At 38.9% G+C, this 27,513-nt stretch overlaps 1 protein-coding gene and 1 pseudogene across 7 annotated transcripts in view; both read left to right on the top strand.

Moving 5' to 3' along the window:
• Positions 1 to 27,513, top strand: part of NTRK2 (neurotrophic receptor tyrosine kinase 2) — a 319,040-nt gene that overhangs the window by 166,210 nt on the left and 125,317 nt on the right. For 6 of the 7 annotated variants that reach the window (XM_039875643.1, XM_039875642.1, XM_039875641.1 and 3 more), the window contains one exon: positions 12,227 to 12,415. In XM_039875643.1, coding sequence (XP_039731577.1) covers positions 12,227 to 12,415 — 189 coding nt within the window. Of the gene's footprint in view, positions 1 to 12,226; positions 12,416 to 16,250; positions 17,087 to 27,513 lie in introns of those variants that run through there. The other variant, XM_039875644.1, reaches the window with a different exon arrangement.
• On the top strand, positions 5,050 to 5,168 carry LOC120613055 (uncharacterized; annotated as a pseudogene).

Below are 27,513 nucleotides of genomic sequence, written 5' to 3'. Positions count from 1 at the left end.
AAGTTTATACTAAACACAACAAGAAACATTTAAAGGATGTTGAGCAGGAGAATGCAATAGTCTGATTTATATTTGAAAACGATTACTCTGGCAGCTCTGTGGAGAAGAGATTAGGGGAGTCAAGAATAGAGCAGGAGTCAAGTTAGGCGTCTACTTCAAAAATCTAGGTGACAGATGATAGAAGGTTCTCAGCACCCAAATCATCTGTTGATAGGGAACATGATGAAATAGAATATAAATGCACAATAGGTATGCATTTATATTTTTGTCTCTAAAGTCATTTATATGTATTTCAGTTGTTCTTAGCATTTTGGGGTGAAGAAGACTTTGAAAATCTAATGAAATCTGTGGACTCCTCAGAAAAATGCAAATATACATGGATATACAATTTTGAATTTGTGATGGGGGGTTGGGAAGTTGTGGAATCAGTTAATAAATCTCAAACAAAAAAGCACATAAATTTAAGATGTAATTGACAAATAACATTATATTATTTTCAGGTATGCAACATAATGATTCAATATTTGCATATATTGCAAAATGATCACCATAATTAAGTCTAGTTAACATCTAGCACCTCACATAATTACATGTTTTTTCTTTTGATGAGAACTTTAAAGATCTCTCTTATCAACTTCCCAAAATGCAGTAGAGTATTATTATTGTCACTATGCTGTACATGACATCCCAGGAATTTATTTGTTTTATAACTGGAAGCTTGTCTCTTTTGATCCCTTTCACCTGTTTTACTCATTCCCCCAACCCCTTACCTCTGGCAACCACCAACCTGTCCTCTGTATCTATGACTTTTTTCCTCCTCTTTTTTTCTTTGATTCCACATGTAAGTGAGATCATATGGTATTTGTGTTTCTCTGTCTGACTTATTTCATTCAACATAATGCCTCAAGGTTCATCCATGTTGTTGCAAATAGCAAGATTTCCTTCTATTTTATGGCGAATAAAATTTCATTGTATACATATACCACACTTTCTTTATCCATTCATCCATTTATGGGCCCTTAGGTTGCTTCTATATCTTAGCTATTGTAAATAATGCTGCAGTGAACATGGGGGTGCATATATCTTTCTGAGTGTTTTCATTTCCTTTATGTAAATATCCAGAAGTAAAATTACTGGATCATATGGTATTTCTATTTTTAATTTTCTGAGGACGTGCCATACTGTTTTCTATAGTAGCTGCACCAAGAAAAAATTTTTTCTTTGTCTATATGTTTTGTTAGGTTAAGCTCCCTACCTAACAAATAAGTTCCAAAGTGGGTAATGGTTCAAACACAATAGTTTATTTCTTGCATATGAATGAGATTTGGAGGATTACTAGCTCACTTTATTGAACCTCAGTAGAGTAACTCAGTTTCTATGCTGTCTATACTCATTAATCAATACTGAGAGAATTAGCAGAGAATTTCTTTGCTATTTTCAAGTCATAACTTCCAAGTTTGATGTATTGTCCTTATTCAGGGCAAGTAGAAGAGGAAAGCATGGGGTAGCATACATAGGAAGTCTTGATGGGCTAAGGCTCATCATTGCTCTGCTCACTGTCCATTGGCTAGAATTTAAGGGTGTGGCCATAACTAACTGCAAGGACGGCTTGGAAATGTAGTCTACCCATGGGCCCGGGTGGGAGGTGGGGTGGAAGAAAAGAAAGATTTTAGAGGGCGACTAGCAGTTTTAGCTAATATACACATATTTTCCTTCATATTTGTCACATTGTAGGTGTTCAATGTTGCTTAGAGAACAGTAATAAAAAGTCACATTGGAGGTTTAAGGGAAGAAATGAAGCCAGTGAAAGTGGGTCAGGAGGATTCCAGGACTCTTTGCACCATGATTTCCACAAACAATTTAACTGAAAGCAAGCCTGATTCCTAGTCTGTGGATATGAATTTATATAAAGGTTGTGTCCTTAAGTGAAATTTTAAGATTAAATTGAAGTGGAAACTTGGCCCTAAACTACATTGTTTAGTGGCCTGAGGAACTGGAATTAATTTTAAGCAAACTGTTACTTGCTCTGATTGTCTGTCAGTTGGAAGGGGAGATGATTATGTTGTCAGCAGAGGAATCCTTTGCATTCATTTCCCCTACATGCCAATGACCAGTCCTTCGAGCTCTTTGTTGAGGTAACAGGCAACCAGCTACTCCATCAAGCACTTATTGAGTGTCCACTCTGGGCTCAACACTGGTCCACACGGTCCCTGCAGCAAGGCAGCCGAGAGCTCCTCTTTCATATGTCCTTCAGGGAGTGTGGCCGTAGGAAGTTGGAGGTGAAGTACATTTCTGTCGGTGAATCATATTTTCCCATTTGCCTCAATGAGAATGTTACAGATGCTTTTTTGAGGGGTAGAGGGTGGTGAGCCTTGTCTTAAAATATTAAGAAAGTATGTTAGAGAACATAGCAAATTTTAATTTCTTCAAAGTTACAAGGAAAAATGATTTTTCTCCTAACATATTAAATTAATTTTTTTAACTTAAAAAAGAAAAAAAAAATCCAGAAATTGTGTTCTCTAGAGATCAGAACCCTTCTCACAATCACATTTAGTGTTTGTGCAGGTCAGCACCCACAGGGAAGATTAGATTTCTCCATATTACTTGTTTCTCGCTCCTTCCTCTGATTTTCTTGCTGGCATCATAAATATTCCTTTTCAACCCCCTAAATCCTAGCTGTTTCCTTTGGGAGATGTTTGAAAAGCAATCTTCATTGCCATTTATTTTATTTAGTTTAAGTCCCATCTTAAGGTTTTTAATGCGTTAATGTGTCATTCTTTTCTATAGTTCTCTTTTCCAGTCATGGAAGATTGAACTTTCTTCAATATAAGTTGGACTTAATCGGTTAATTTCATAATTTAGAGTCTTTGTTGGTCTAAACTCTAAAAGGAGGAGTTCCGTTAAGCTTACTGCAACTACATTTGCTTTTGAAGGAGCCCTTTATTTTGCAGTGAGTAAAGTATCTCTTATTAAACAGAAAATAAAAGAATGTTTGGCAGGACTAGACTCCCAATGGGTGAAACATCACAGGAAATTGAGAAATTGTTTCTTTCCAGCCTTGTGGGAAAATTTTGCTGGCGAAATTTAGTACTAAGATTTTAAGACTACTGTTTAAATCCATCTAGAATGAGCTGTCGAACAAAGGACAGCTTTGGGGTATGGGGCAGAGGTACCAATGTGACCTTGCTATATCTGGTCTGTTAAATTTTCCAAGTACTATGGGATATAGTCAAGAAGATTGTACTCTTTCCCACATAAAAATTGTGTTACTGCTAAAGAGAATTTAGAAATGTTTTAGTAATTTAGGAAGAAGTTTGTCAAAAGTTAGCTTCAGTTGGATGGCCTTTTATTTGTGCCTGCAAGAAAGGATGTTTTAGGTGCCCAAACGAGAAACATGTCCTAGGTACAATATCTAGCTTCTGCTCTCCCATTAAATTGTGAATTCTTGAACTTCGGCAAATCCATTTTAAGTATTACACATGTGTTCTGAGGTCTGAACACTGGTCCTTACACAGACGCCTTGTTTGGGGTTTGTGCCCCACATCAACGCTGTCAGTTTGACTCTCTAATCCTGTTTCCCTTCTAAGTTCCTTGGAGACACCGTGGGCAGTATTAGCATATGGCTCATTGTCCAGACTTTCATTGTTCATTTCCCATACACTCCTCAACTTGCAGTCAATCATCATGTCCTATCGATCCCCCTAAAAATATCTGACAGCCATCCCCTTTTCTTCTGTGTCCCACCTCCCTATTACCTGGCTCAAGCCACAGTTCCTGCATGCCTTGATTTCTCTAGAAGCCTCCTTAACCCTCAGTCTTGCCCTTTTATAATCCTGTTTGTACTCTGAAGCCAAAATTACTTTTCTAAAATTAATCTTGATCATGCTATTGCCTGGCTTGAGGGGTTTTATGTTTCAGGTGTGTGTGTGTGTGTGTGTGTGTGTGTGTGTTACATATGCGTGTGCACATGGCAGGGGGTTACCTGTAATTTTCATTATAAAAGATTTACTTTCCAAACTCTTGGCCTGGCCCTTGCTTTTGTTTCTCCGTTTCCTCCCTTTTCCAGTTGCATCAGCCCTTTGATACAGGCAGTACTCTCTACGCTAGCCATAAATCCCCTTGGATTTTCACCATTCTTAGTAAATTGTAATCCATTATTCAGAAGCCAGAGGTCTCTCCCTTGACCCATCCTCATCCCCCATCCCCCGTTGGAATAGATGCTCCTCCTTTGAGGCTCATACATCCTGGACATATTTCTAGGGTAGTGATTGTAAGCTTCTTGACAGCAGACCATGCAGCTCATTTCTCTTCAAATCTTCTGCTATGAGAATGATACACTACTTACAGTGCTTTCCTGTATATAAAATTGAATCCGCATTGTAACATTGTAAACTTTGGCTAATTTAGGCTATTTTTGAAAAGGCAACTGTGAAAGAATAAAAGAAAACCTGGATTTGGCATCAGAAGGCTGAGTCACTATGAGTCATGACCTTTGCAAAGTCTGCCATCCTCTCTAAGTCTCTGAATTTCATGTCACTGAACAGAGTATAATATGTTGTGGGGTTTGACTGAGGACCAAAGGAGAAATGTTTGGGGTGGAGGAAGGCACTTGGTGAGTTATAATGCCTTATTCTTGGTTGTTATTGTTTTTTTCCCCCACCCTGTATCTACTGCACCTATGCCAGACACCAGCCTACAAGACATGGGGCATGAGTGGTTTTATGTAGCAGAGGTCAGGGGTGGGTATTTTCCAGGTCTCTGTTCAGCTTGGTGGAGACACACCAATGGCGTGATGGAAGTAGCTTTTCCACTGGAAATGCACTCTCTACACAGTCAGTAGAAGTAAGATCAAATGTAGAAGGAAAGAAATTTGATTACGTATGCTAAGAACCTTTACATTATTCATCTTCTTTGACCTAGTCATTCTGTTTCTAAAATTTGCCTTGAGAGAGTTACTTTTAAAAGTAGGGATGAGAATACTGAAGATGTGTAAAGATTTCATTGCAGTTGTGTTTATCATAGTTAATGATCAAAAAATAGTCTGAAATGGTCCAGGGCCATGGCACCCTGAACAAGCCTGATCCTGTCTGATCTCGGAAGCTAAGCAGGGTCAGGCCTGGTTAGTACTTGGATGGGAGACCACCTAGGAAGACCAGGTGCTGTAGGCGTAAAAAATAAAAAATAAAGGAATTGTAAAATGACAAGGTCCTTGCAATCTGTGAAGTCAATCAAGGGTTGCTCGCCTAAAAAAAAGTCTGAAATGTGTCATCAGATGCTATGGCATTGTCCTTCAGTGGATTTTTTGTAAGATAGAAATGTGATTTTGAAAAAAATGCTCAGATGAAAAAAGCAGTCTTAAAAAATGCAATCTATGGTTTAATTAAAACTATGGAAATCAAACAGTTGTGGCTAAGAAATCCACAGGCACGGCCCTGCTTTGCTAGGGCATTACTGTTGCTAGACCAAGGACCCTGTGAATGAGGTTCACTGTCTTCTGTGCAAAAGAATCTTTATTTGGAATTGGATAAAAGCCAGCCCTTCATTCTGTTTTCTAAAACCTGGAAGAAAACATTCAGAGGAATACCAATCAGAAGTAAAATAGGTTAGAGAACGGAAATTCTAAGGTACTAGGAAAGGGAGGGCTAAATATACTTGAAAAAATAGTAATCATGACAACAACTTTGTAAGGTATTTTCAAGTGTGCAAATATTTTTAAATACATTGCTTTATTTAAAATGGCTTTTCTTCTACCTACCTTTTTATCTCACTGCCTGTGAAAATCGCTACAGATCTAAAGAGCTGAGAAATAGTTACTTGCTTAGGCTCCGTTCCCTTTATTGGCCTTGTAGCTAGGGATATGGAATTCTGTGTAGAATTCATTTTGAACCCGGTGGAAATTACCTAGAAGGGAAACAGCTGGGCCCAGGTAACAAACAGGCATTTCACTGGGGCTCTATTCATTGGAGGACCTCCAAACATTTGGCAGACCTTTCCTTCCACGTACCAGTGGAGCCTTGCATTGTAAGAGGCACAGAACTGCTGTGAGCTGCCCGCCGTCGCACAACAAGTCAGTCATGGAATTGTGTAGAATTAAGATCCCTCTTTCTTTTCCCTCTTGAATCCCCACCCAGCCCAAGTGTCAGTTATCCCAAGGGATTTCTTTCATGGTCCTCTTTTACTGCCCGTCTCAGCTCCAGAAAAGATCTGTTTTCTCTTCATATTTTCCCACAGGGCTGCAGGTCAGAACCATGGTGTATTTGTTAAATGCATTATGCGTTTTTGCCCCTGCAACTTTCCTGTTAGATGATGTGATATTTAGGGGGAAGAGAGAAAGTGAGAAAGAAAGAAAACTACTCAGAGTTGTTAACCTTGAATTTTGGCCGTTTTTTTCTTGAAGACAGGCTGCTGTTTCCTATCTGATTTGAGCCTCCATGTTCTCAGAATGAGGAATAAATCTTTACACAAAAATCCAAGGGTTAGCTGTTTGAGAGGAAGCTTTGGTCCTCACTGGAGCGTTCTGAGGGAGCCTGAGTTATTTTACTAAGGACAGTGCTGAATGCCTCTGGTTTACGCTTCTCTTTCGAAGTTTATTTTATGTTTTGTTGTGGTTTTCAGATTTCTCATGGTTTGGATTTGGGAAAGTAAAATCAAGACAAGGTGTTGGTAAGTAGTTACTCACTCCTTCTTTGGCTAAGTAATGAGCTTGTGTTTAATTCAGATGAAACTGCTTAGCTCTCCTCCATCCTTGTTGGCCGTTTATTCATTTTCTGTGATCCTGGTTTCTGATTTGCTGAAGAAAGAGGCCTAGAAGTTTTCCGGAAAAGGCATTACTGTTGCTAATTGAGTTCAGTAAATGGTTCTGTACTTTTGAAGTCAACTTGTTTTTATCCTATGAGGAAGCATCAACTGTCATTCAATTCTAGGTTGTTGATGCATTTTTAAGAAGGGTAAGGAAATAAAATGCAACTGTACTACAGCTCTGTGCATGGCAAAGTTAGCTGAAAATTCAAGTCTGGAAAAGTGTGAGTCAACTTTCTCCCATTGGCCAAGATGTAATAAATTTCTGAATTGGTAAATCAGCTGTTCATTTATGACCATTTCTCTTTCAAAACAAGACTAACATCCAGACACTGTGATTTGTGCTTGATTGCATTCTATTTCTTGCATTCAGACAATGTGCTGACAATTGAAAAGCAGAGTTTGTAGCTACCAACTAAATGAGTATAGATAATGTATCACATCTCTAGGATTGAAATCAGGTGTGATCTCCTGGGACCTCCAATTTGTTCAGTATTTTCTTTGGGTATAGAGGTGACAAACAAGAACTACTTAGAAGGCATGAAAAAACATACTTTCTTCTATTCTGCATGTGCGTTTTCAAGATCTGGCCATCTGAGGCATCTATTGGTTCGTATTTATTTTGGAAGCAAGGTCGGCTGGCTACAGGTAAAATTGCAAAGTAGGAGAAGTGTACCAGTGTCACAGAGCCTTTCAGTTCTGAGCCATCTGCTCCATACGTGTTCATCCACCCATACGAGGAACCATGTTTTCCAGTTCTTTTTGAGCCTGATATTTGTCACTTTGTCTCTTAACTAGCCCCATGGATTCCAAGGGGAAAGATCTTAAAGAGCAGAGAGAAAGTGGAGATGTGGCAAAGTTGGAATATTAAGCTTGACCAGAACAGGATTTGTTGGTGACTCCGCAGGGGCAAATTTCAGACACAGCTGATCATAGTCATTTCGCGATACCAGAGAGTGTCCTACTGGGCAATCTTGATGGTGTACTATTTTAAAGCTTGTTCTGTGTATAAGGGTGGCAGGGGGAGTTGGGTGATAAACTCTCCCATAACAGCACAGTGAGATGGGGTCTTCTCTCCTCTAAATAGCAAATTACTGTAACCACTTAAACATTTTCCAGGCCAGTTTGCCCTGCAGAGGGTTGCTGGTACCTGGAAAGCTTCAAAAACAGGTTTCACCCAGCAGAGATAATTCTTCTTCATAAATGTTCTTTCAGCTACAGTTCGTCAGAGGTGCTTCTGCTTTGAAATGTTGGTTTTGTTATTGTTTAGGTGTGGTGAGGCCAATAGGCCAGGAAACAACTGCCACTGAAAAGATAGTTCACTACTCACAGTTCCCAAGAGAAGAGGGCATGCCACTTCTGGTGGGGGGTGGGGGTAGGGCACATGGGGAACACCTGGGTTGATCAGGAGGCAGCGGGAGTGAGGGGAAAACGTGGACAAGGGCCTTTATTGTGGTCTCCTCAGGAAGCAATGGGAAAGGTAAGGTAAGCAGGTTTAGGATTGGCTGGTTTGGAGAACTTCAGTAGGTTCTGGAGTACAGGACCTAGTTGTCTGATACCTGGTTCTGAGGTAAGTGGGCATGCGGATAGTGGCCTGGAGTACAATAGCTTGATAAGAAATGTGTATGTGTTTGGAGTGTAGATTATGGATTAGTTGGTTTGTATATAAAAGGTATGCTCTCAGGAAAGTTCTTTACTATCAATAGGAGGAACTAGCTAACCCTAGACAGGGCAGTATTTCCAATGTCATCAAGACCCCAGATATTGAAACTTTAGAATACAGAAAATAAAGCACATGCTTAATATAGCTCTTCAAGAACAATAAAGTCTCCCCTCACCTTAAAGACATTTTTTGGTCTTGAGAGAAGGAAATTCCTTCCCCAGATGACCTTCATAGATTCTTATCACAGGAAAATAAGTTCGGCTTAGAAAGGTCTGTAAAGTCATAGATGCAGGATATGTTACTGAGCAGCTCTGACAAAAGAAAAATGCCTCTTCAAATCTGAGATGTATTAAAAGAGAAATGGGCTAAAAATGTTTCCAGGCATAACTGGTATTTGTCAGCTCTGTAATTAGAACTATCTACCCCAAACTCAGCAAATTGCACATACCCAGCAATTTAAAACTTTTTATTAATTTTATTATAAGACGTTTTCTCAAGTCTTCATATGAATTTCTTATAACACTCTGTGATGTGCCCCTGACTCTTCTGTCTGCCTTTTCATGGTGTCTCCTGAAGCACGTGCACAGACACACAATGACACATCGCATGACATGCACAGACAGGCTGCTGTCAAATTATATAGACATTTATTGTCCCCGCTGAGAGCTTTTCTCCTTCCCAACTTTGCTGAGCTTCATTAGATCAAAATGTTCATAGAAAAATGGGCTGAATCCCTGCAACCTTGCCAACCACATCGATCTTCCAGGATTTGGAACATCAATAATGAAGAAAACAGCACTTGAAATAATATTCCAATTGACAAATTGTTGAGGTTTACGTGCTGCTCAGATTTGTCAACAGCAACCTTCTGGCAGAGCGAAAAGTCTTTTGAAAAATGACCTTTGGTGTTTTATACTGCTCCTATGCTTAAAATCTCCCAAGCCCCCCAAAGAGAGCCTATTTCCTTTTGATCTGTTACCTCAGAGTCAAGGATTTAAATCAGAGAGGCTAGAGGAAGGAAAGAGTGTTTTATGGTGGAGGAAGGGAAGTGAAGAAAAGTCTTTCCATTGAACTCTTTAGGTTAAGGCCTCGCTATGTCCATGGCAGAGCCCTGGAGGAATCTTGACATTGTCTTCGAGGTATCGACCTCTTCTGAAATGATGAAATGCTAGGGGAATCTTGGTAGTCTGACCTGGGCCAAGAGAGAATCAGAGATGAAGGCAACTGGGATCAGTAAATTTCTAATTGTTGCAGGGGCTCCAGAAGCAAATATCACTGGCCTTCAGACAGCATGTGGAGTATTTGAGTATGACAGCTCCTGCATTTCTGAGGGTAAACGTGCAGCCTGGAATCAGTTGAGAAAGATGCGGCCTTGACTACACCTCCCTCAGGGAACTCAGTCAGCAGCCTGCTTGGGTAACTAACCCTGAAGGAGGGAACAGCTGCATCATGAGCAAAGTGAGGGACCCTGTGGTGGGAAGGTTTTATTTACAAGATGCAGAAACCTTAGCACAGTATTTTCAATTTTTCATCTTTGGGTTTAAGCTCTGAGTGATCTAGACCTGTCAGGAAGCAAATCATAAAGCAGGGACGGTTAAGGATATTAGAATGAACTTGTCTTTTTTGTTGGCAGAATTTCTACTCTTTGCTAATGCTGGCGAGCTAGACACAAAGACAAACACAACTGGAGAGCTTGCCTTTGCTTTGAGTGTTCTGTGACTTCTAAATTGGCTGTGCGAGGACTTGTTTGCAGAATTAAGCCAGAGAGTATCATTAAAGGCATCTTAAGTGCACATCCCCTTGAGAGAATGCTTTAAAAATTACCTATAATAGCAGTTGGATGCCTCCTGCATAGTTTGTTTAAGATTCAGCTAGCGGGGAATGTCCAATTGTTATCACTACATATTGTGATAATCCCCATGAGGGGAAAATGGATCTTGATTGGGAGATGGATTACAATGATATTTCAGAGGGAATTTAAAAATGTATGACACAACAACTTTTGTTTTTAGAATTGTGGTGCTTCCCACTGAAATAGTTAAATGTGAGGGAAGAGGTGAAGAATGGATGGAGGTGCTGAAACATGCAGCCTCGGGGGGTTAGATGAAAACACATTCCCTTGCCCAGGAAGGAGTGATTCAGAGTTTCCTTTCCCTAGTATGCATTTGCCTTGGCTGAGTATTAAATTCTGCCTTTTCACTGCCTTCTCTTTGTCTTTCCTCCTTATCCTCTCCTTCCTATCTTCCTCTTGGTTTATGCCAGTAGCTGTGGCCAGTGGTTTCTTTCCTTGGGCCCTGCACCCATTCAGTGCACTGCAAAAATATGTGTGAAAAATACATGTCTACGGGGCTTTGTCTACTTTTCATGTATAGAGTGTCTACCATGAGCCACTGGGATATTAATTGTTTTGAAGATCTCATATAGACCTTTATCTTCACAAATCTACTTTTGGTTGTAACAGTATGGGTTTAGTGGCCAACAGACAGATTGTTTAGATGAGACACAGTAGGCATATATATTCTGAGACTGGATGAGAAAATTAAAGTGTCATATGAAAAATGCTATGGTTATTGCTTTAGTCTAAAGACATTCATGGAATGATTCTATAAATAATATTACAGGAAAAGGCAAAGCAAGTAAAATGCCATGGGATTGAGCCATTATTTTGTAGGCAAAAGTGGTGTAACTACTGACAGATTTTACAGAGAGAGGAAGACAGTAATAGGACAGTCCAATGTAATTCTAGTTCACCAGTTGTAAGTTCATTTAGTAATACCTAGCAGTAATTTATACTCATGAAGCAAGTTTAAATTTAAAATAAGTTTTCATATCAGTAATCTCATTCTAGTCTTATAAAATAATAAACAGATATCATTTTGCACATTTTATAAATGTAAGTGGATATAGAGGTACAAAGAAGGTAAGTGACCTGATCAAAGAGTGGAGAAAGGGATTCAGATCTTCAAATTCTTAGTATATCTTTCAATATACTGTGAGACAGAATCTTAGATTTATGCTGGTTTCAATGAGAGAGTGTTCTAAAGATGTTCAGACAACAGAGAGGAAAGCTATATATTACATTACAGAAGAAAGAACTAAAGAAACTGGAACCTTCGCACATTGCTGGTGGGAATATAAAATGGTGCAGCCACTTGGAAAGTAGTTTGGCCACTCCTCAAAATGTGAAACATAGAGTTACCATATGACTCAGGCAAGTCTACCCAAGAGAAATGAAAACATATGTCCACACGAAATCTTGTACATGAATGCTCATAGGAGCATGATTCACAATAGCCAAAAAGTTGAAGCAACCCAAATGTCCACCAACTGACAAATGGATTAACTACATGTGACATATCCACATAATGGAATATTATTTGGAAATAAAAAGGAATAAAATAATAACACATGCTACAATGTGAATGACCCTTAAAAACATTATGCTAAGTGAATGAAGTCTGTCCCACAGGATCACATATTATCTAATTCCATTTATATGAAATTTCCTGAAGAGGTAAATCCACAGAGATAGAAATTAAATTTATGGCTGCCTGGGCCTGGGAATGGAGAGTATGGGGAGTAACAACTAATTGGGATGATGAAAATGTCCTAAAATTAGATTGCAGTGATGGTTGCACAACTCTCTGAATACACTAAAACCCACTGAATTGTACATTTTAAATGGGTGAATTTTATGTATGTGAATTATAGCTCAAAAAAGGCACTAAAAAATTATAGAAGAATATGTCTTTTTTCCAACTTTAGGCCCAGCTTCAGTTATCAGCAATGATGATGACTCTGCCAGCCCTCTCCACCATATCTCCAATGGGAGCAATACCCCATCATCTTCAGAGGGTGGCCCCGATGCTGTCATTATTGGAATGACCAAGATCCCTGTCATTGAAAATCCTCAGTACTTTGGCATTACCAACAGTCAGCTCAAGCCAGACACATGTAAGTACAGCTGTTTATACTTATTGGCCCGTTTGCTGCATAGCTGTATCAACAAGCTTGTTTATCAGAGTCCTTGACAAAGATGACTTAGGAGAGGGGGGCAGTGAAATGTCTGAGGATTCTTGGGGGCTTCGGGACCATGGAATAGATCCTTTAGTTTGTTGCTTATGGAATTCTTAGGGCGTGTTTTCTGTTGGGCTTGGAACTGTGGGCGGTTACTGACTTCTCTTGGGATCTGTTTTCCAAAACCATTTGTCAACATGGAGTTGGAATCAAGGCATGCTTATCTTGAAAAAGATAGAGGAAAACACGAGAAATATCATTAGAATGCATATACATCAGTTACAGAAGACATGCAATTGGTGATATTTAAATTTGGTTTATTAAAAATAATTCAAATATGCACTATAAGTAGTCAAGAGGTGCTATGCTGCACACAGGTAGTGTCAATTCCAGTAGTTCTGTATTCTTTGTTTAGTCTTAGTTCCTCTAGATTAGTTTTATCATAATGCCAGGATAACAATAGATGATGTGCATGTTAAGTATGAGGCCTCTATTTTTCAGAATCAAATTAACCCATTAGCCTCTGTTGGAAGCTTGAATTTTTTTCAGAGACTTTTATTCTGTTTTCTGAGTCATTGCTCAAATGTAATAAATGGAGCACAGCCTTAAGGGTAATGAAAAATAAAATCATGTGGACAAACAGACTTATGCCATTAGAACTTCAGGCCTTCCCTCAGATATGAATAAAGGGCTATGAAGCTTAGAATATCAGGTGGCTCAGGTCCCAGGGGTTCCCTGGCACTTAATATTGGGTACCTTCTGCCTATTTGCATGTTCTCACCCCAGCTTAAGTGCTGTTATACTGTGCTGCCTCAGAGGTAAAGTAGGACTATTGCAAGGTTAGGATTGCAAGGTTTGAGGACTGACTTTCCATTGAGAACTCTAAAGAGATAAGGAGGCTTAGCGATGAGTATCAGGTCTTTTCACATATAAGGAAACACATGTGATTTTTTCTTCCTATTCATTCATATTTATCTCAAGATATATTTAATACTAGATTTGAGTTTAATCATTAAGAAAAACAGTAGTATAAGCTTGTAATGTGTGAAACTGGACCCCACTATAGATTTCAGTTGAATATGTAATATGACAAGATAAATAGAATAGCAGATGTAAAGAATATTAAGCTTCTTGAAATAAAAGGTATCAATTGAAATCAAGGTATTATTAATTCAAATATTGTCATTATGATGTGAACAAGATATGTGGAAGCATTGCTTAAAATGTGCACTCTTTGCTGAGATAAGTGTCCTACAAAGGTCCTCGAAATATAAGACAAAGGAGGATATCGTGTTGGGAAAATCTACCATACATCAAAGTACTCCCTAGGAACAGAGTACTTTGATACTTCTGTCATCATCAGGCTGTATAATGTTCTTCAGTTAGCCTGAGGCTGTATTTTAATTGAGGTTGACTGAAACCAACTTGTCCTCAAAAGTTTCTTCTCCTTTATTGATGGACGAAAGATAAAGTTGAACAATCAAGTAGATAGCATCAGCCCAACAAGTCCAATAAGAGAAAATAAACAAATGAGTGAGAAAACAAACCAGCAAACAAAAACGAATGAGATACACAGAAGAAAGTGGACTAGATGGCTACTGAGTCCATGGTTCTCTCTAGAAGTGCTTTCTTCCCTTAGAAATTCTGCAAGAAAATTTCCAAAGATTGTTTTCTTAATCTAGAGTCCATGGAAATTTTTGCAAAGTTTTTTGATTAGACATTTTTATTATTTTGGAGGAGTCTTGGTTTTGTGGCTCAGCCTCTATGCCACTACTTGCACTTAAAAGGAACTGGAGGAGAATTGATGAGTCCTGCAGCCTCCCCTCAGCTTCTGTCCTCTACTGGAGGGCCAGACTATTGAGCCTCCATTTGATGGTTGCTTCCTTAGAAAGTCTTGCTGGACCCTTCATCCAGCCATTCTTACTCAGCTCTGTGTTTTCAGTCATTCAGTATCTTATATCAAAAGAGATTTTCATTCTTCTAGGCTTTAAGCTATATGCTCTTTCACGATTTGAAAAACACAAAATCTCACATCTTCCATGAATTCTTTTTCAAAGAAACAAGAATAAAGAAGCGATTAAGTTCTCTCTTGCTCTTCAACCTTTGTTAAATACCATTCTTTACCCTATAATTTTTTTTCTCTTCAGTATATCTGCTGCCTTTTATCATCCCGAGTATGACCGCTCTTGTCTATGTGTGTCCGTAGCAGTGTTTAGGTTAGATTGTAAGCTTCCAGAGAGTAGAAACAATATCTGTTGAACTCTTTCTTCATAGTAAGGACGTGATGTACCTTTGTTGGCCAGATGTTGACCAGATGTGGTATATATTACTGAAATATTCATTACTAACAGACTTATAACAAGTAAAGATGACTCATAGCCTTTTTAATTGGCTCGATTCCCATTATATTTGCCTACCCAGTTGTTTATTTGTTAGATATGTTTTTAACAATATATTAGTCAATTTAAACAATTTAGATAACAATTTTAGCAGAAATAATCTTTTAACAAAAAATTCTTTCTTTGAACATCATAATTATAGTCATCCAGAAATTAAAATATTTCAAATGCATAGATCTGACACATAAAGGTATCTGTTGCTATAGGCCCATGCAATTTTGGGAGTTTAGCTTTCAATTGTGTGATTCTCATTGAATACTTTTACAACTAACCACTTAAGAACCTCTAAAAAAAAGGATTTTTCTAAGAAGATGGATAGGTTACATCAGAAAGACAAATTTAAGAAGATCTTAAAAAGTTTAGAACTTTTCCCATGTGTGTAAAGCAAAATGTCACATGAATAGTACACCACCAACCTCTGGACCTATGAGAGGTTTGGACCACAAACCAGCATATTTACTTTTTTTCCTTAAATTTACCTGCTCTTCAAAGCTGTTGGCTTTAAAATATATGTGTAATCTTACAAAGAATGATCCCAGTCTCATTTTACTGAATTGTAAGAATTTAATATAAAAGGTATAATTCAGTTCATTAAATACTTATTGACTACCCACAATACCCCTACAATACTAGGAACTGGAGATTCGGTGATAATGATGGGCATATGCCTTGCCTTCAGGAGTCTTGTTGGGGATGCCAGTGGTTGAAGATATCATCATATAATTACAATGCACTATGATAGGATAGCTTAGAGCAAGGGTCCTAAGCCCCATTTACCTACAAGATCAGGTAGGTCAATATGAGAAACAGGCAAGATCAGAAAGATGATATGGCATTGAGAAGGCCATGCTGGAACTTGGGCCTGGTATTACCAGATACTCTAATTTTTCCAGCAAAAACACAAATTTATTTTATGTGAATTTCCCAAGGTTTAAAACACTAGGTGGGATCAATAAATGATACCAGACTGAGTCAGATTTGGTCCATAATCCTCCCACCCACACACACCAGCACTACCTGTCTGTCACTTTCGAGTTAAACTTTAAAGATCAATTAATGCAAACACCTAATTTTACGGACAATGCTCAAAAGTGGCTTTACCAAAATTCTACAGCCTCTATACTTGTATAACTGCTTTAAAAACAAAATGACAAACATGATCAAATCAGAAATCCTTTAAATAATGTGTAAAATCATTTAAGTGAAGGATGTTAATAAATTATATCCCCAGAAATACTTTTTCACTATTAGGAGTTATGTCAGGTTTTCATTTAGCAAGTCCAGGGATGGTTTGCAGGATTTTAGAGCAATCTGAAGAGGGCTGAATTGCTCCCGAGCACTTTCCAATAGCAAGTCTGTCTACTTTATTGCAGGGCCCAGAGGTTCCCCCAAGACCGCCTGATAATAATTTGGTATTTGGAGGCTCCTGTGTCACTGCAGGAACTAAAGGAGGCTAAATCCATGCCTGATGGAGGAGAAGAGTTCTATGGTTATCTGCAAATTCTGGCCAGACAACATCTTGACGTCACTCCTTAGCTTCCATAACCTAGCCAAGCAAGAAGTTACCTTCCAAAGAGAAAGCAGAGTGCTCTAATGACTAAACCCTCAAAGTGCTATGCCACTTTAACTATAGATCCATCTCCTCGATCAATCAGGATGGCAAGATGGAGCTGAGGAGCTCAGCAACATCAAGTCTGGAGTTGGTTCTTTAATTCAACTAGTCTGTATAGACATGTCTGAAAACCACATCATCTGACAGCATGGGGTGGTTTCCCAGTAGGATTTACAAACTCGGCTCAAGGGCAGCTGTGCTGCTATCCTCTCCTTGACTGCTGAGAATACTTTTGACAGGCAGGGTACAATGGGAACGCACCTTGTGAGTTGAAAAAGAAAAAAGAAAAGAAAGAAAAGAAAGAAAGAAGAAAGAAAAAAGAAAGAAAGAAAGAAAGAAAGAAAGAAAGAAAGAAAGAAAGAAAGAAAGAAAGAAAGAAAGAAAGAGGAAGCAAAAAACTCTAACCAGCAAAACCCCCAAATCATCAATCTTGGGTTCTCTTGAATGGTGGGAATGTGTTATAGCTTCCCCTACAGGAAAAACAAATGCCATAGGCTGATTGTCATCCCTAAAATTGTGTCTTTCCTAGAAAAGCCTTGTAAATTAGCTAGGGTCCTAAGCCTAGGGCCTGAATTAAATGAGAATTGTCTCAAAATATGTACTGTATGTGTTTGTTCTCACAGAGCATGCCCTCTATGTATACCTAGGGCTAGTAACTCCCTGTGGAGATGCATATAAATAATTCTGACTTTTTTCCACTTTGATTCCATTTTCAGTGAAATGGACCTTTGATTTCTTGCCAAATGTGCCATACTTCTCCAGGTGTTATAGTTCGTGTGTGGTGTGTGTGTGTGTGTGTTTTATTATTGGTTACATGCTTATTAGGCAATTATACAGATAAGCACAGATTCATAGACCAGCTAAAAATAAGGACATAAGATGTAATAAAGGGACAGAGTGTTTTAACAGTATTTGAAAAGATCACACAGGGCACCCTTCTGTTCCCTTTACCTGTCAGACCCACACTGTTATTGTGTTCCCAACAAGGGGAGGGAATGGAGGTGATATTTTTCACAGAACTGCAGACGTTTTGAACATATATGCATTACTTTGCGTGTATATGAGCAAAAATTTTGAATTATATCCAGGACTCTAGGAGCTCATTAGGTCAGAAGTTGAGGGCACTGAGAGTTACCTAAGGTGATCTTCAAACTTGAGTGCAGTCTGTGCTTGTGGTCCATTTTGATGGTCAGGGATAGGATTTAAAAACAGGTAGAAATAATCACTTTAGCACTTATCTCTGTCCTTTGCCTATTAATTTTGTCTTTCAAACGTATATTTTCTTTTAAGCATTTAATTGGCCAAATAATAGCTGCTTTGGGAACTGTTTATGTCCCTTTGAAGTTCATGACCTGCACTTTAAAAATAAGCTAAGTCCATTCTGCCGTAAGCTAAGTCCATTCTGCCCAGCGTGAGTGTTAGGACAGAGAAAATGCAGTTATTTTAGGATCCTTGGAAATTGCTTCATTTATGGCACACCGCGTTGAAAATTCATCCCTTGGGGGTCTTCATGGCACATTGCTTGAATTCTGTAGGTCTCAGTCCAATTCTCTCTCCCTCTTGGTGCCATAGTCCCCCATCGCTAGCTCTAACAGCTTGATATTATATTCTCTTTTAAACTCCAGAGGAGATGGTAAGAAGCTATCAAATAATGCTTTAAAAAGCAACTTGAGTTCCCTAGAAGAAAAGAAATGAATACATGCTGCATAATTACATTTACAATGTAAGCCATGTTATAAACTCCACTGAGATGAAGATTTGTTAGCAAACCAATTTCAAGCACATTTACAACAAGTAAAATAAGAGACATCATTATATTAGCACTTGACCACTGGGCGATATTATTTGTTATCAAAAAAGATGTATCACCTGATAATAGGATACCAAGACCCCTAGAGAAAACATTTCAATCCTACATGTAACAGCAGAAAAGAAAAAAACAATTATGGATTTAGGTCGAGGAGATACTTGAAATTTGTGATATTTGAAAACTGTTTTTACTTCCACATCATTGGCCAACCAAGATGGAATTATGCATCCCCCTCACATCAGACATTTCAGTCTAATTTCACCGAATCATCAGCGAAGTGCCAGAAGCATGCCAGGAGATGTAAGATCCTAATGCATTTGTTCTAGGTGTTTCCCAAGGCCCAGCACCACTAGAGAGTGTATACCAGCAGGATGAATCTAATCAAGCTGCACCCACATTTTGGTTTCCAGTTGGTCACTCTTCCATGTGCCAGCAGATTGTGGACCAGGACCAGCTCAGCAAACACAAATGCAGAGTTGCCTCTTAACATTGCTAAGAAGCTCCTGCTACCCAGATGCTTCCAACGATTGAGTGCTCCCTGTGGTTAAGTCAATATGGCATGATTGGAGTTCTTCTTGGATGTGACGCTCAATCCTTGGCAGCAGATATTATAACAGAGTGCAGGTTTTCTCCTTATGAAGTGCAGATTTTCTTCAGCTTTGCTACTTCTGCCAGCCTGAGAGGGTAACCCACCATGGTTGGGCTTCTTCTCAGATTACTCATCATGCCAGCTCTTATTAGTGAGGAGCAGTCTTGTTTCTCGTTATCCTCACTGATGTGGTCTTTTATGTTTGTTTGTTGTTTGTTTTAGTGGGTTTTTTCTTGGTAGTTGTTACTTCTCTTGAAAGGCTGGTAATAGGAATTCGCTCCATACCATGGACAGGAAAGGACTGGGGAGAGAACTACTTCTTAGTTCAAACTGACAGCTATGCACAAAGGCAATCTGGATCCTCAGTCTCAGTCCCTAAGTGGGATTGAGAGCTGCCTCCCTAGAGGGAGACAGTAGCCCACAGTGTTGCTTAATCTCCGTGCTGCCCTCTGTCTGAGCCTACTCCCTTCTGCTGAGAAAATGCTTTCTGTTTCCGAATGCCTGGCTACCCTCAGGGGGGTGGAAAAATTAGAAGGCAGCATTTGTGGCCTATAGGAAAAGGGAATGTCAGTATTATAGTGAGCACCAGGACTGAGGAGGTTCCTAGGATGAGAAACCATCAGTTTTAAATAGGACAGTCCTAGGCAAACCACATTGGCTTACCCACCGTAGTTGCTATAAATCTGACAGTTTCTGTCAGTAAGACAGTGTTAAGTCTTAATTATCCAAAATGCCTTCAGGTGCTCTAAAATGAGACACTTTAAAATAAAAACAAATAATACAGGCTATAATAGGAAATTTAGAAAAAAGTAAGAAAGAAAGATGAAATGAAAACTCACCTGTAATTCTGATGGGAGATAACTGCTGATAATATCACTTGGATATACAACTTTCTAGTCTTGTGAATGTTCTTTTAATTTCCTGTGACATAAAGTATAACCATTTGTTCCCCCACCTTTATTTGTACTAGCCTTTGTTCATATTTCTATAGCAATGTTTTATCTTAGGTGGACTGTGTGGAAAGTACATAGGAAGCACAGTGGGTATATTATTACCTGTTTCTGACTTCGTACTTGTTTCATGGTACACAGAAGTTAAGATAGACTGACCATGTCAGGTCCGGTCTAAAGTGATCCTAAATCCAGAGGAGCTCAGCTTTGATGTGATGAGCATCATAGAGGGGATGAGGCCTGTGTTATGGTCTGGAAGGACTCAAGAATTTAGAGGCTTTCTGTTCTGCCAAGGCGGCCTGAGACCTCTGGTTTAGAGTCAACACTCTTGATTACTCTAAATGTAGTTTACTGCTAGATTGAAGCAGATGATCACTTTTTGTCCCCCACTTCTTCCCCCTGGCTAGCTCACTCCTTTCAGGGAGCCGAATGTGCTGAGTCTTAAAAGGCCAAGCTTGTTACATCTGATATGTTTCCCACTTTCTGGAGATGCCTCTCTTCTATCCAAGATCCCTGGGCTGTGCGAGAACCTCTGATGACTTGAAATCTCCCCTTAGACATTCATTCAGCTTTACCTAAACTTAATGGAGTTGGTGGCCCAATAATCTTCAATGTTTCTGATGTCTTAGGCATCTAGGACTAAACTTGGGTTTCTGGCAAGGGGACCTCTCTCAATAATATGACATACAGTACTATGTCAATGTTGTTATTTTGCACAGTTATATCAAAGTTGACAAATTCTAAAAATGAGCCTAGAACAGATAGATTCCTATGATTTATAAGAGATTAGATTTGTATGATTTTGAACCAAAGGTGGGGCGGGGAGAATTCTAGAAAGAAAGCAGTAATCTAATGCCTAGTTTTTATCTTATTCTTGTCAGTTACTGTATATGCTATGAATATAGGTAGGCACCAACATTCTTTTTATCTTGTTGCTATTATTTAGCACATTCATGTAACCATGCCATTGACCTTCTGGAACCCAAGCTTGTTATTAGTTAATAATGGCATTTAGACTGAGTGCCATATTCCCAATGTTCCTAAAAGTGGTTGATATAGAGGGGACAAGATAAAATCCTACGCTATCTAATTATATCAGAAGAGCTAGTCTTTGTGTCAGGGAATGTCTTTACTACAAGAGATGGCATGGTAAGTCTGCTTGTAAAATAAGCAGAAATAGTAGCACTGACCAGCCCCTTGACTTATTTTCCAGCAAGAATGACGGAGTTTCAGATCCATTTATACTGTCATGCCCAGTACTCATTTCCACCCATGTTCTTGATAAGAGTTTACTTTTGCAAGTGAGTTGGCCTTTACGCTGTTGTTAAAGAACAGAGAAGAACTAACTGGTTTCCTAAAGACAGAACACACGTTTTCGTTTTCTTTTAATAGAGTACCCCGGCCCACTGGACTAACTGGTCTCACATTGTCTATCCTGGTTTTACTTCCTCTGACCCATAAATATAAATTTTTTTGTCCACTTCGTTCTGCCGTCCTTTCTCCTTTTCTCTGTATGAGAGTTTGGGAACCATGATGCTAACGATCACATTTCTTCCTAGTTTCTAGTTCCGTTAGTGCCATTTCCTGATACCCAAAGAAGCAATTATGAATCTTATTGCTGCTGACCTTTATTTAGAGAGGGCCATTTTCTTCTTTCCCAAGTGCTATCACTTTTAGGGTGTTTCCCTTTTAAGAGCCTTTATTTTTAGCTGATGATAAAATTCCTCTGTTTATATGTGAGGTTTTCATTTTTCTTGAGTTTTACCTAGACCTTTACCAATACTGGTTTTGGAAGAGGAAAGCACTCATTTTCTTAGTAAGATACTGGTGATGGGAGCTCTGCCTTTGATTTCTGTGAATTCCTGAGCTTTGGGGAGGGAACCGATGGCCAAGTAGCAAAGGGACCAAGCTTATCACTAACTTCTTAAATCCTGCTTCTCCTTTGGGCTGGTGTATACTCCGCTATTTCCTACACATTGCATCCCAAGTTTTAAAGTGTCTGTTAGCTAGACTGGGGTCTAATAGCTGATACATGGATACGGTCCTTGGTGTGAACATCCAAGTGCTCTTTTTTATTCTCTTAGAAGTCCCCATACCCTCTGCCCACTTTTGAAAAGAGGGAAGTTGCATGGATGGGTACGGGTGATGTTCCCCAAGGAGACCCTTCTACTAATGCGCACACCATCTGGGTGTTACAGTGATCCTCTCTCAGAGGTCTCTGTGCCTCCCTTATTGCTAGGCCTGCCTGCTGCCTTGCCGGACTGGTATCAGGAGTTCTGCCCTCTGATGCTGCACCATGATCTGTGGGATGGGATGCAGGGGGTCTTTGTGGATTGCTACACGTTGCTAACTTTATTTCCCTCTCTCATATTGGATGCAAGAGAGTGGACCTAAAACATGACTTGCATTCTTTTACTATGTTCAGAAACTCCAGGGCATGTCTACACCTATTGATGTGATCAGTGGAGCTTGGCATTCTTTATTATACAGACATGTTCATGAAAATAAGATCTATTGTACTGGAATTTGTGATGTAGTTGGTCATTCAGAGCCAAACGCATATACCAATAAAGACAAGAATGTCAGATTTGTGGTCTCCGTTGCCTACTTTTGTTACCTACTTATAATTATTTTTGCATAGATTTGAGAATATAATTAAGTTTTGGGGTTTCTAAAAGCACTACAAATAGTCCCCTAAAAGTTGTCCCCATTTGTTACCATTCAGCTCCCAAACAGCCCCTCTGGGCTTTCATACACCCACTTCTGCACCCAGGCAGGGCCAGGACTAGGAGATGGTGAATGAGGCCCTCCCTTAAGGTGCAGAATTTAAAGGGGTACCAACAATTTCAGAAATCAAAATAAATAATATTTTAATGGAGTATTTTAAAGGATAAAAATTAATGCAAAAAAAAAATCTATGATGAAAACAGCAAAATTTTAAATAAAGACAGAATCCCAGAGAGCTGAGATTAGGTGAGATGAGTTCTGACCCCTGACGGGGTCAGATCCTATCTTAATTTAAAATTTTAATATTTTTCATCATAGGTGTTTGCGTTAATTTTTACTTTGAACAGTATTGCGTTAAAATATCATTCATATCGATGACTGAATTTTGGGTGTTCCTTTCAATTTTGTGCACTAGGTGCAAATATCACTCCCCTCACCCTAGCCTGGCCCTGGACACAGGCTCCTTTTAGACTGGTGTAAACCTCTGGCTGTTGCAAAGCTCAGTTTTGTACATATTAGCTGCTGAGCTGATTAGTTTTCTGTCTTCTCTCCCTTCCTGCATTCCTAGCCTAATTGTGCTTCTTCATCCCTACCCCACCTGCCCCTGGAGATAACTTTCCTGGGCTCCTTTTTGCTCAGCCAGCCTCAGCAACTCCAGCACCAACCATCCTCCCATGCTATCTGCTGAAATATCTGCAGAGACATGCTCTCCCATCTTCTCATTGCATTTTTTTTTGTATGTGATTCTCTAGAGTGCAGAAATGAACAAGGTTGCCAGAGAGAGAGAGAGAGAGAGAGAGAGAGAGAGAGAGAGAGGAGAGACAGAGACAGAGAGAGACAGAGAGAGAGAGAGAGAGACAGAGAGAGACAGAGAGAGAGAGATATTCATTTCAAAAGGGAAAAAAGGGATAGGAGGGTCAGGGGAACTTCTCAATAAATTTGAGAAATAGTCTAGGAAAAAAGTTGGATAAACATTTAAAAAATAAGTGAAATTCTTTTAAAAAACTTTATTAGATATTGCTTTCTTTTCTAACATTGGGAGTTTTAGTATTACATTTGCTAAATTAAAGATAGGATATTTGAGATTTTAAATACATTTCACTTAGCCTGTTCCATAACATCATGAGCCCCTGTGTAATGTCTGAATTCTTTGTCATTTTTAAACCACCAATATCTAATGCCTCATATGCGATAGGCCCTATGAGTTCTATTTTCATATTAAAAAAAAAATTCATACCAGTGGTGGAGGATGTATATTAATACTCTGTTTTGCAGCTGGGAAAACTGAGGCTCAGAGAGGTTAGGAGGAAAAAATAACAAACCCAAATTATACTGCAACATGTGAGAGAGTTTCTCTTCAAGCCCTGATCAGCCTCCTTGAAGTTTGGGGCTCTTTGTAGCCTAGTGCTACTGCTGACCTTTTCAAAAATAATATCTAGCTCTACAAGAGGAATTGTAGGATTAGTATTACAACTTTCATGTGGATTTATCAAGCTATTCTGAGTGTATTAACCTTCAAACATAAAGGCTTGGGAATGCCAGATGGCGGGTAGTGAACTTATTGTTGAAGGAGAAAGGAATCAGTGGTTGGCTGACCCCGGGCCCAGTCTCTAATGCCAGGACTGACACAGGGTCTGCTGGGGCAGTTGTGAGGTTTTCTCAATGGAGTTATTACCAGAAATACCAGATAATTGTGAATAATCAGCCTTTACTTTTATTTATTTTTTTAACTTTTCAAAAAATTTATTTTTCAATTATAGCTGATATACAATATTATATTAGTTTCCGGTGGACATCATAGTGATTAGACATTTATATTTTGCTAATTAAAAGCATGTAAAATCCCACTCCCCACCACCCCAGCCCATTCTGAAAAGTTTACCTTCTTTGTTTATTTCAGAAAATCCTAGGGAAAACATTCGATACCATAGATCTCTGACACTTTCTTGAATGTCGTCACTCCTCTGAGATTGTCACATCACATTTCCTAGGTGAACTTGATGTCTATCTTCCCAAAGACAGATTTCAAAGAGAGCCAAGTGTCTTAGGGGCAATTTGAGGTACACACATTGACTGAGTTTCGTTAGATTGAAGCACCCACAGCACCTGCTTTGGTTACCCTGTTCCAGACAGGTCAAGGGGACACAGAAGCTAATAATGCCTTCTCACTCCAATGGCAACCAATTTTGATGCCAGCCATGTGTGCACATCATGTAGAACAGACAAGTCACTTTTCTGGCTCACCCTCTATGACTCATTCTTTCATTTTCCATGCAAAGGTCCATGTTTCCAAACTGCCTAATTAAAAGGGGTCAGAATCCTTGTAGATCTTTAGCCTTTAGGGAGTCTTTTGAAAAATGCAAGTTGACATTAATAAATGGCATTTCTTCCAGGGGAAGAACATGCATCAAGAACTTTGTAAGGTCAGGAGACACCATGGAGCTGATTTTTTAAGTACCTACTTTATCACAGGTGCATATGCTTATGCAGATTTGTATATATGAACAGTACCTCATATTAGTCTTTTAATAAGTACAGTAACATGTTTCACCCCAGACACCACACAACAAGTCTTCACTGGACTCGATGTGTGCAGATGAATTAGAATGGTGAGATTACTCAAAATGAATAAATTCTTTTCTGACCTAATTCTGATTCTCTTAATTATCTTGATAACATAGAAAAGACCAGACTATGAATTATTCAATTGCAGTCCAAAGTCGATCATGACAAATAATGATACAATCAACATATTATTTATTAGAGATTTCCAGGCCCCCAGAACCCCCATGCATATATTAGCACAATGCTGCAGAGCTCGTGCAGCCCTTTGGGGTTTGTGGAGGTGCAGCCCAAGGTCAGCTTGGAGAGACTAACCGAAATGAGACTTAAGAGAAGAAGGTGGAAATATTTCCAAACTGAGAATCCTATGAGTGCTTTACTTTCCTGAGAGTGGAGTGTGTGTGCTTTCACGTGTTCCTAGGTACATTTGCCAATATGGAAAATTTTCCCAGTGAAATGAAATAAAATAAATCTCTGACTAATAAGACTATCTGGAACTTTTAACAATGAAACTCCAGGATGAGGCCAGGTAGATCTGATGGTGATCAGATTAGGCTCGGCTCATAGAATCATATGTTTCTGTTGGATGATGAATGTGTGTAATCAGAAAGTCACGTCTTACCTGGGAATTAAGTGGCAGTTGTCATCGAAAGACATCGAAAATCACAAAATACTTATTGATGGATTTCTAAGTTCCTAATCATGGACTGTTCAGTGGAAAAACAAGTGTTTTGGCATCTCTGGCTCATAGAATAGTGCTCAGTGCTGAATGAACAAATGAATGGAGAATTATATTTACTGTACGTGTAATATTACTGTAGCTTTAAGGGAAAAATACATCTCTGCTTCACTGAGCATCAGGCCTGGCTAATGAGTTATATACTTCTCTAATTTTGTTACAGGCAGAGGTTAGGCAACCATTCCTTTTGAACTGCGTGTTATCTACCCCCACGTTCATGTCCATTCACCTTTGGGTTTAAAGCTTTTTTTTCTGTATTTTTTTTTTCTCTTCCACCTCCCAAGCTGTTTATGTTTTAAGAATTCGTTCTGGTTTTATAAATTGGATTTCAGGTATGCTAATTAATGCTTTACATTTTGTGTTTTGAGAGAGCAATTTCTCAGGAGTTTAATGTTGAAGTTCCAAGGGTGACTTTCTGGAGAAGAATTGGCAACACGATAGGCATGTAGAGGCTTCTGGAATAAGACTGCAAAGAGTGTGGATGTGAAAACTAAAAGAAGAGCAATCTGGAAAAACTACAACAGAGTGTGACCTCAGGGACTGAAAGCAGTGGTCACTGGGCAGATTTGAGGCTCAGGGAAAAAGAAGGGACTGCTTGGGAAGAGGACTGGGGAGTCTTGTTGTCATAAACGCAGAAGCTTCTGTGTAAGAGGCAGTGAGATTTCAGGACCAACCCCTCTAGGTACGTCATATGGCTCCTTCCTGGAACTAATAAGAAAGTTTTGTATGAATCAAGACTTAAACACCGAAATTGGTGCTAGCTAATCTCAAAGTTAAAAACTGGCTCAGAAAGCTAAGAACTTGATTAATGAATATTTATCAACTAATATTTAATCTTATCTCTAACAAAATAATAACTAATATTTATTATACACTATTTAATACATGCCAGCCACTATACAGTGTGCTTACATATATTTATCTCATTTAGTTTATGCAATAACCCTATGTAATGGGTATTATTGTATTATGTAATAGGTATTATTGTCATTTAAATCTCAAGTTGAAGAGAATAAGGCACAGCAAAATTAAGTGACTTACTCAGGGAGATGTAGCTAATAAGCAGAAGAGCTAGGATTGGAACCTAGGCAGTGTGACTCTCGAGTCTGTTTTCTTAAGCACATACTATTCTAATGGCCATATCTTTGCCTCTGTCTGTTCACTCAGCCAGTCTCCTTTCATGCTTTTCCCAAACATACACTCATTTGACCACAAAAGATTTAAAGCAGTTTACACTGGAAATTCAGTTAATTTAACTGATGAGATGATATATCTGCAATTTTCTCATTTTGCCCATAGTTTAAATCCTGAAATTCCTTTCTATATTGTAAAAAAGTATTTTTTGCATTCTAAACAACCTGTGATAGAACAGAGGAGAATGATCTCAAATGGTGAAGACCAAGGTCTCAAGGCCTTATCTTTAATGGAGAGCTACCTAATGACAGCTACGTGGCTTTGGGAGGTGATGGTAGAGTGATGACCTTTTGTTTGAGGCTCTGTCCAACTTCTTTCTTGTCAAATACCCAGTAGAGTACTCGAGAGACCTGTACCTATTTACCTTTAACCTCATATTCTCTAGCAAGCCAGTTACCTATTGGCAATCATCAGCAAGCAAAAGGTTTTGGAACTGTAATCTCTGTATGGTCT

The sequence above is a fragment of the Pteropus medius genome, unplaced genomic scaffold (genome assembly GCF_902729225.1).
Source record: "Pteropus medius unplaced genomic scaffold, Ma_sr-lr_union100, whole genome shotgun sequence".
Lineage (NCBI taxonomy): Eukaryota > Metazoa > Chordata > Mammalia > Chiroptera > Pteropodidae > Pteropus > Pteropus medius.
Note: the sequence above shows the minus strand (reverse complement) of the source record. Positions and strands in the feature narration are given on the sequence as shown.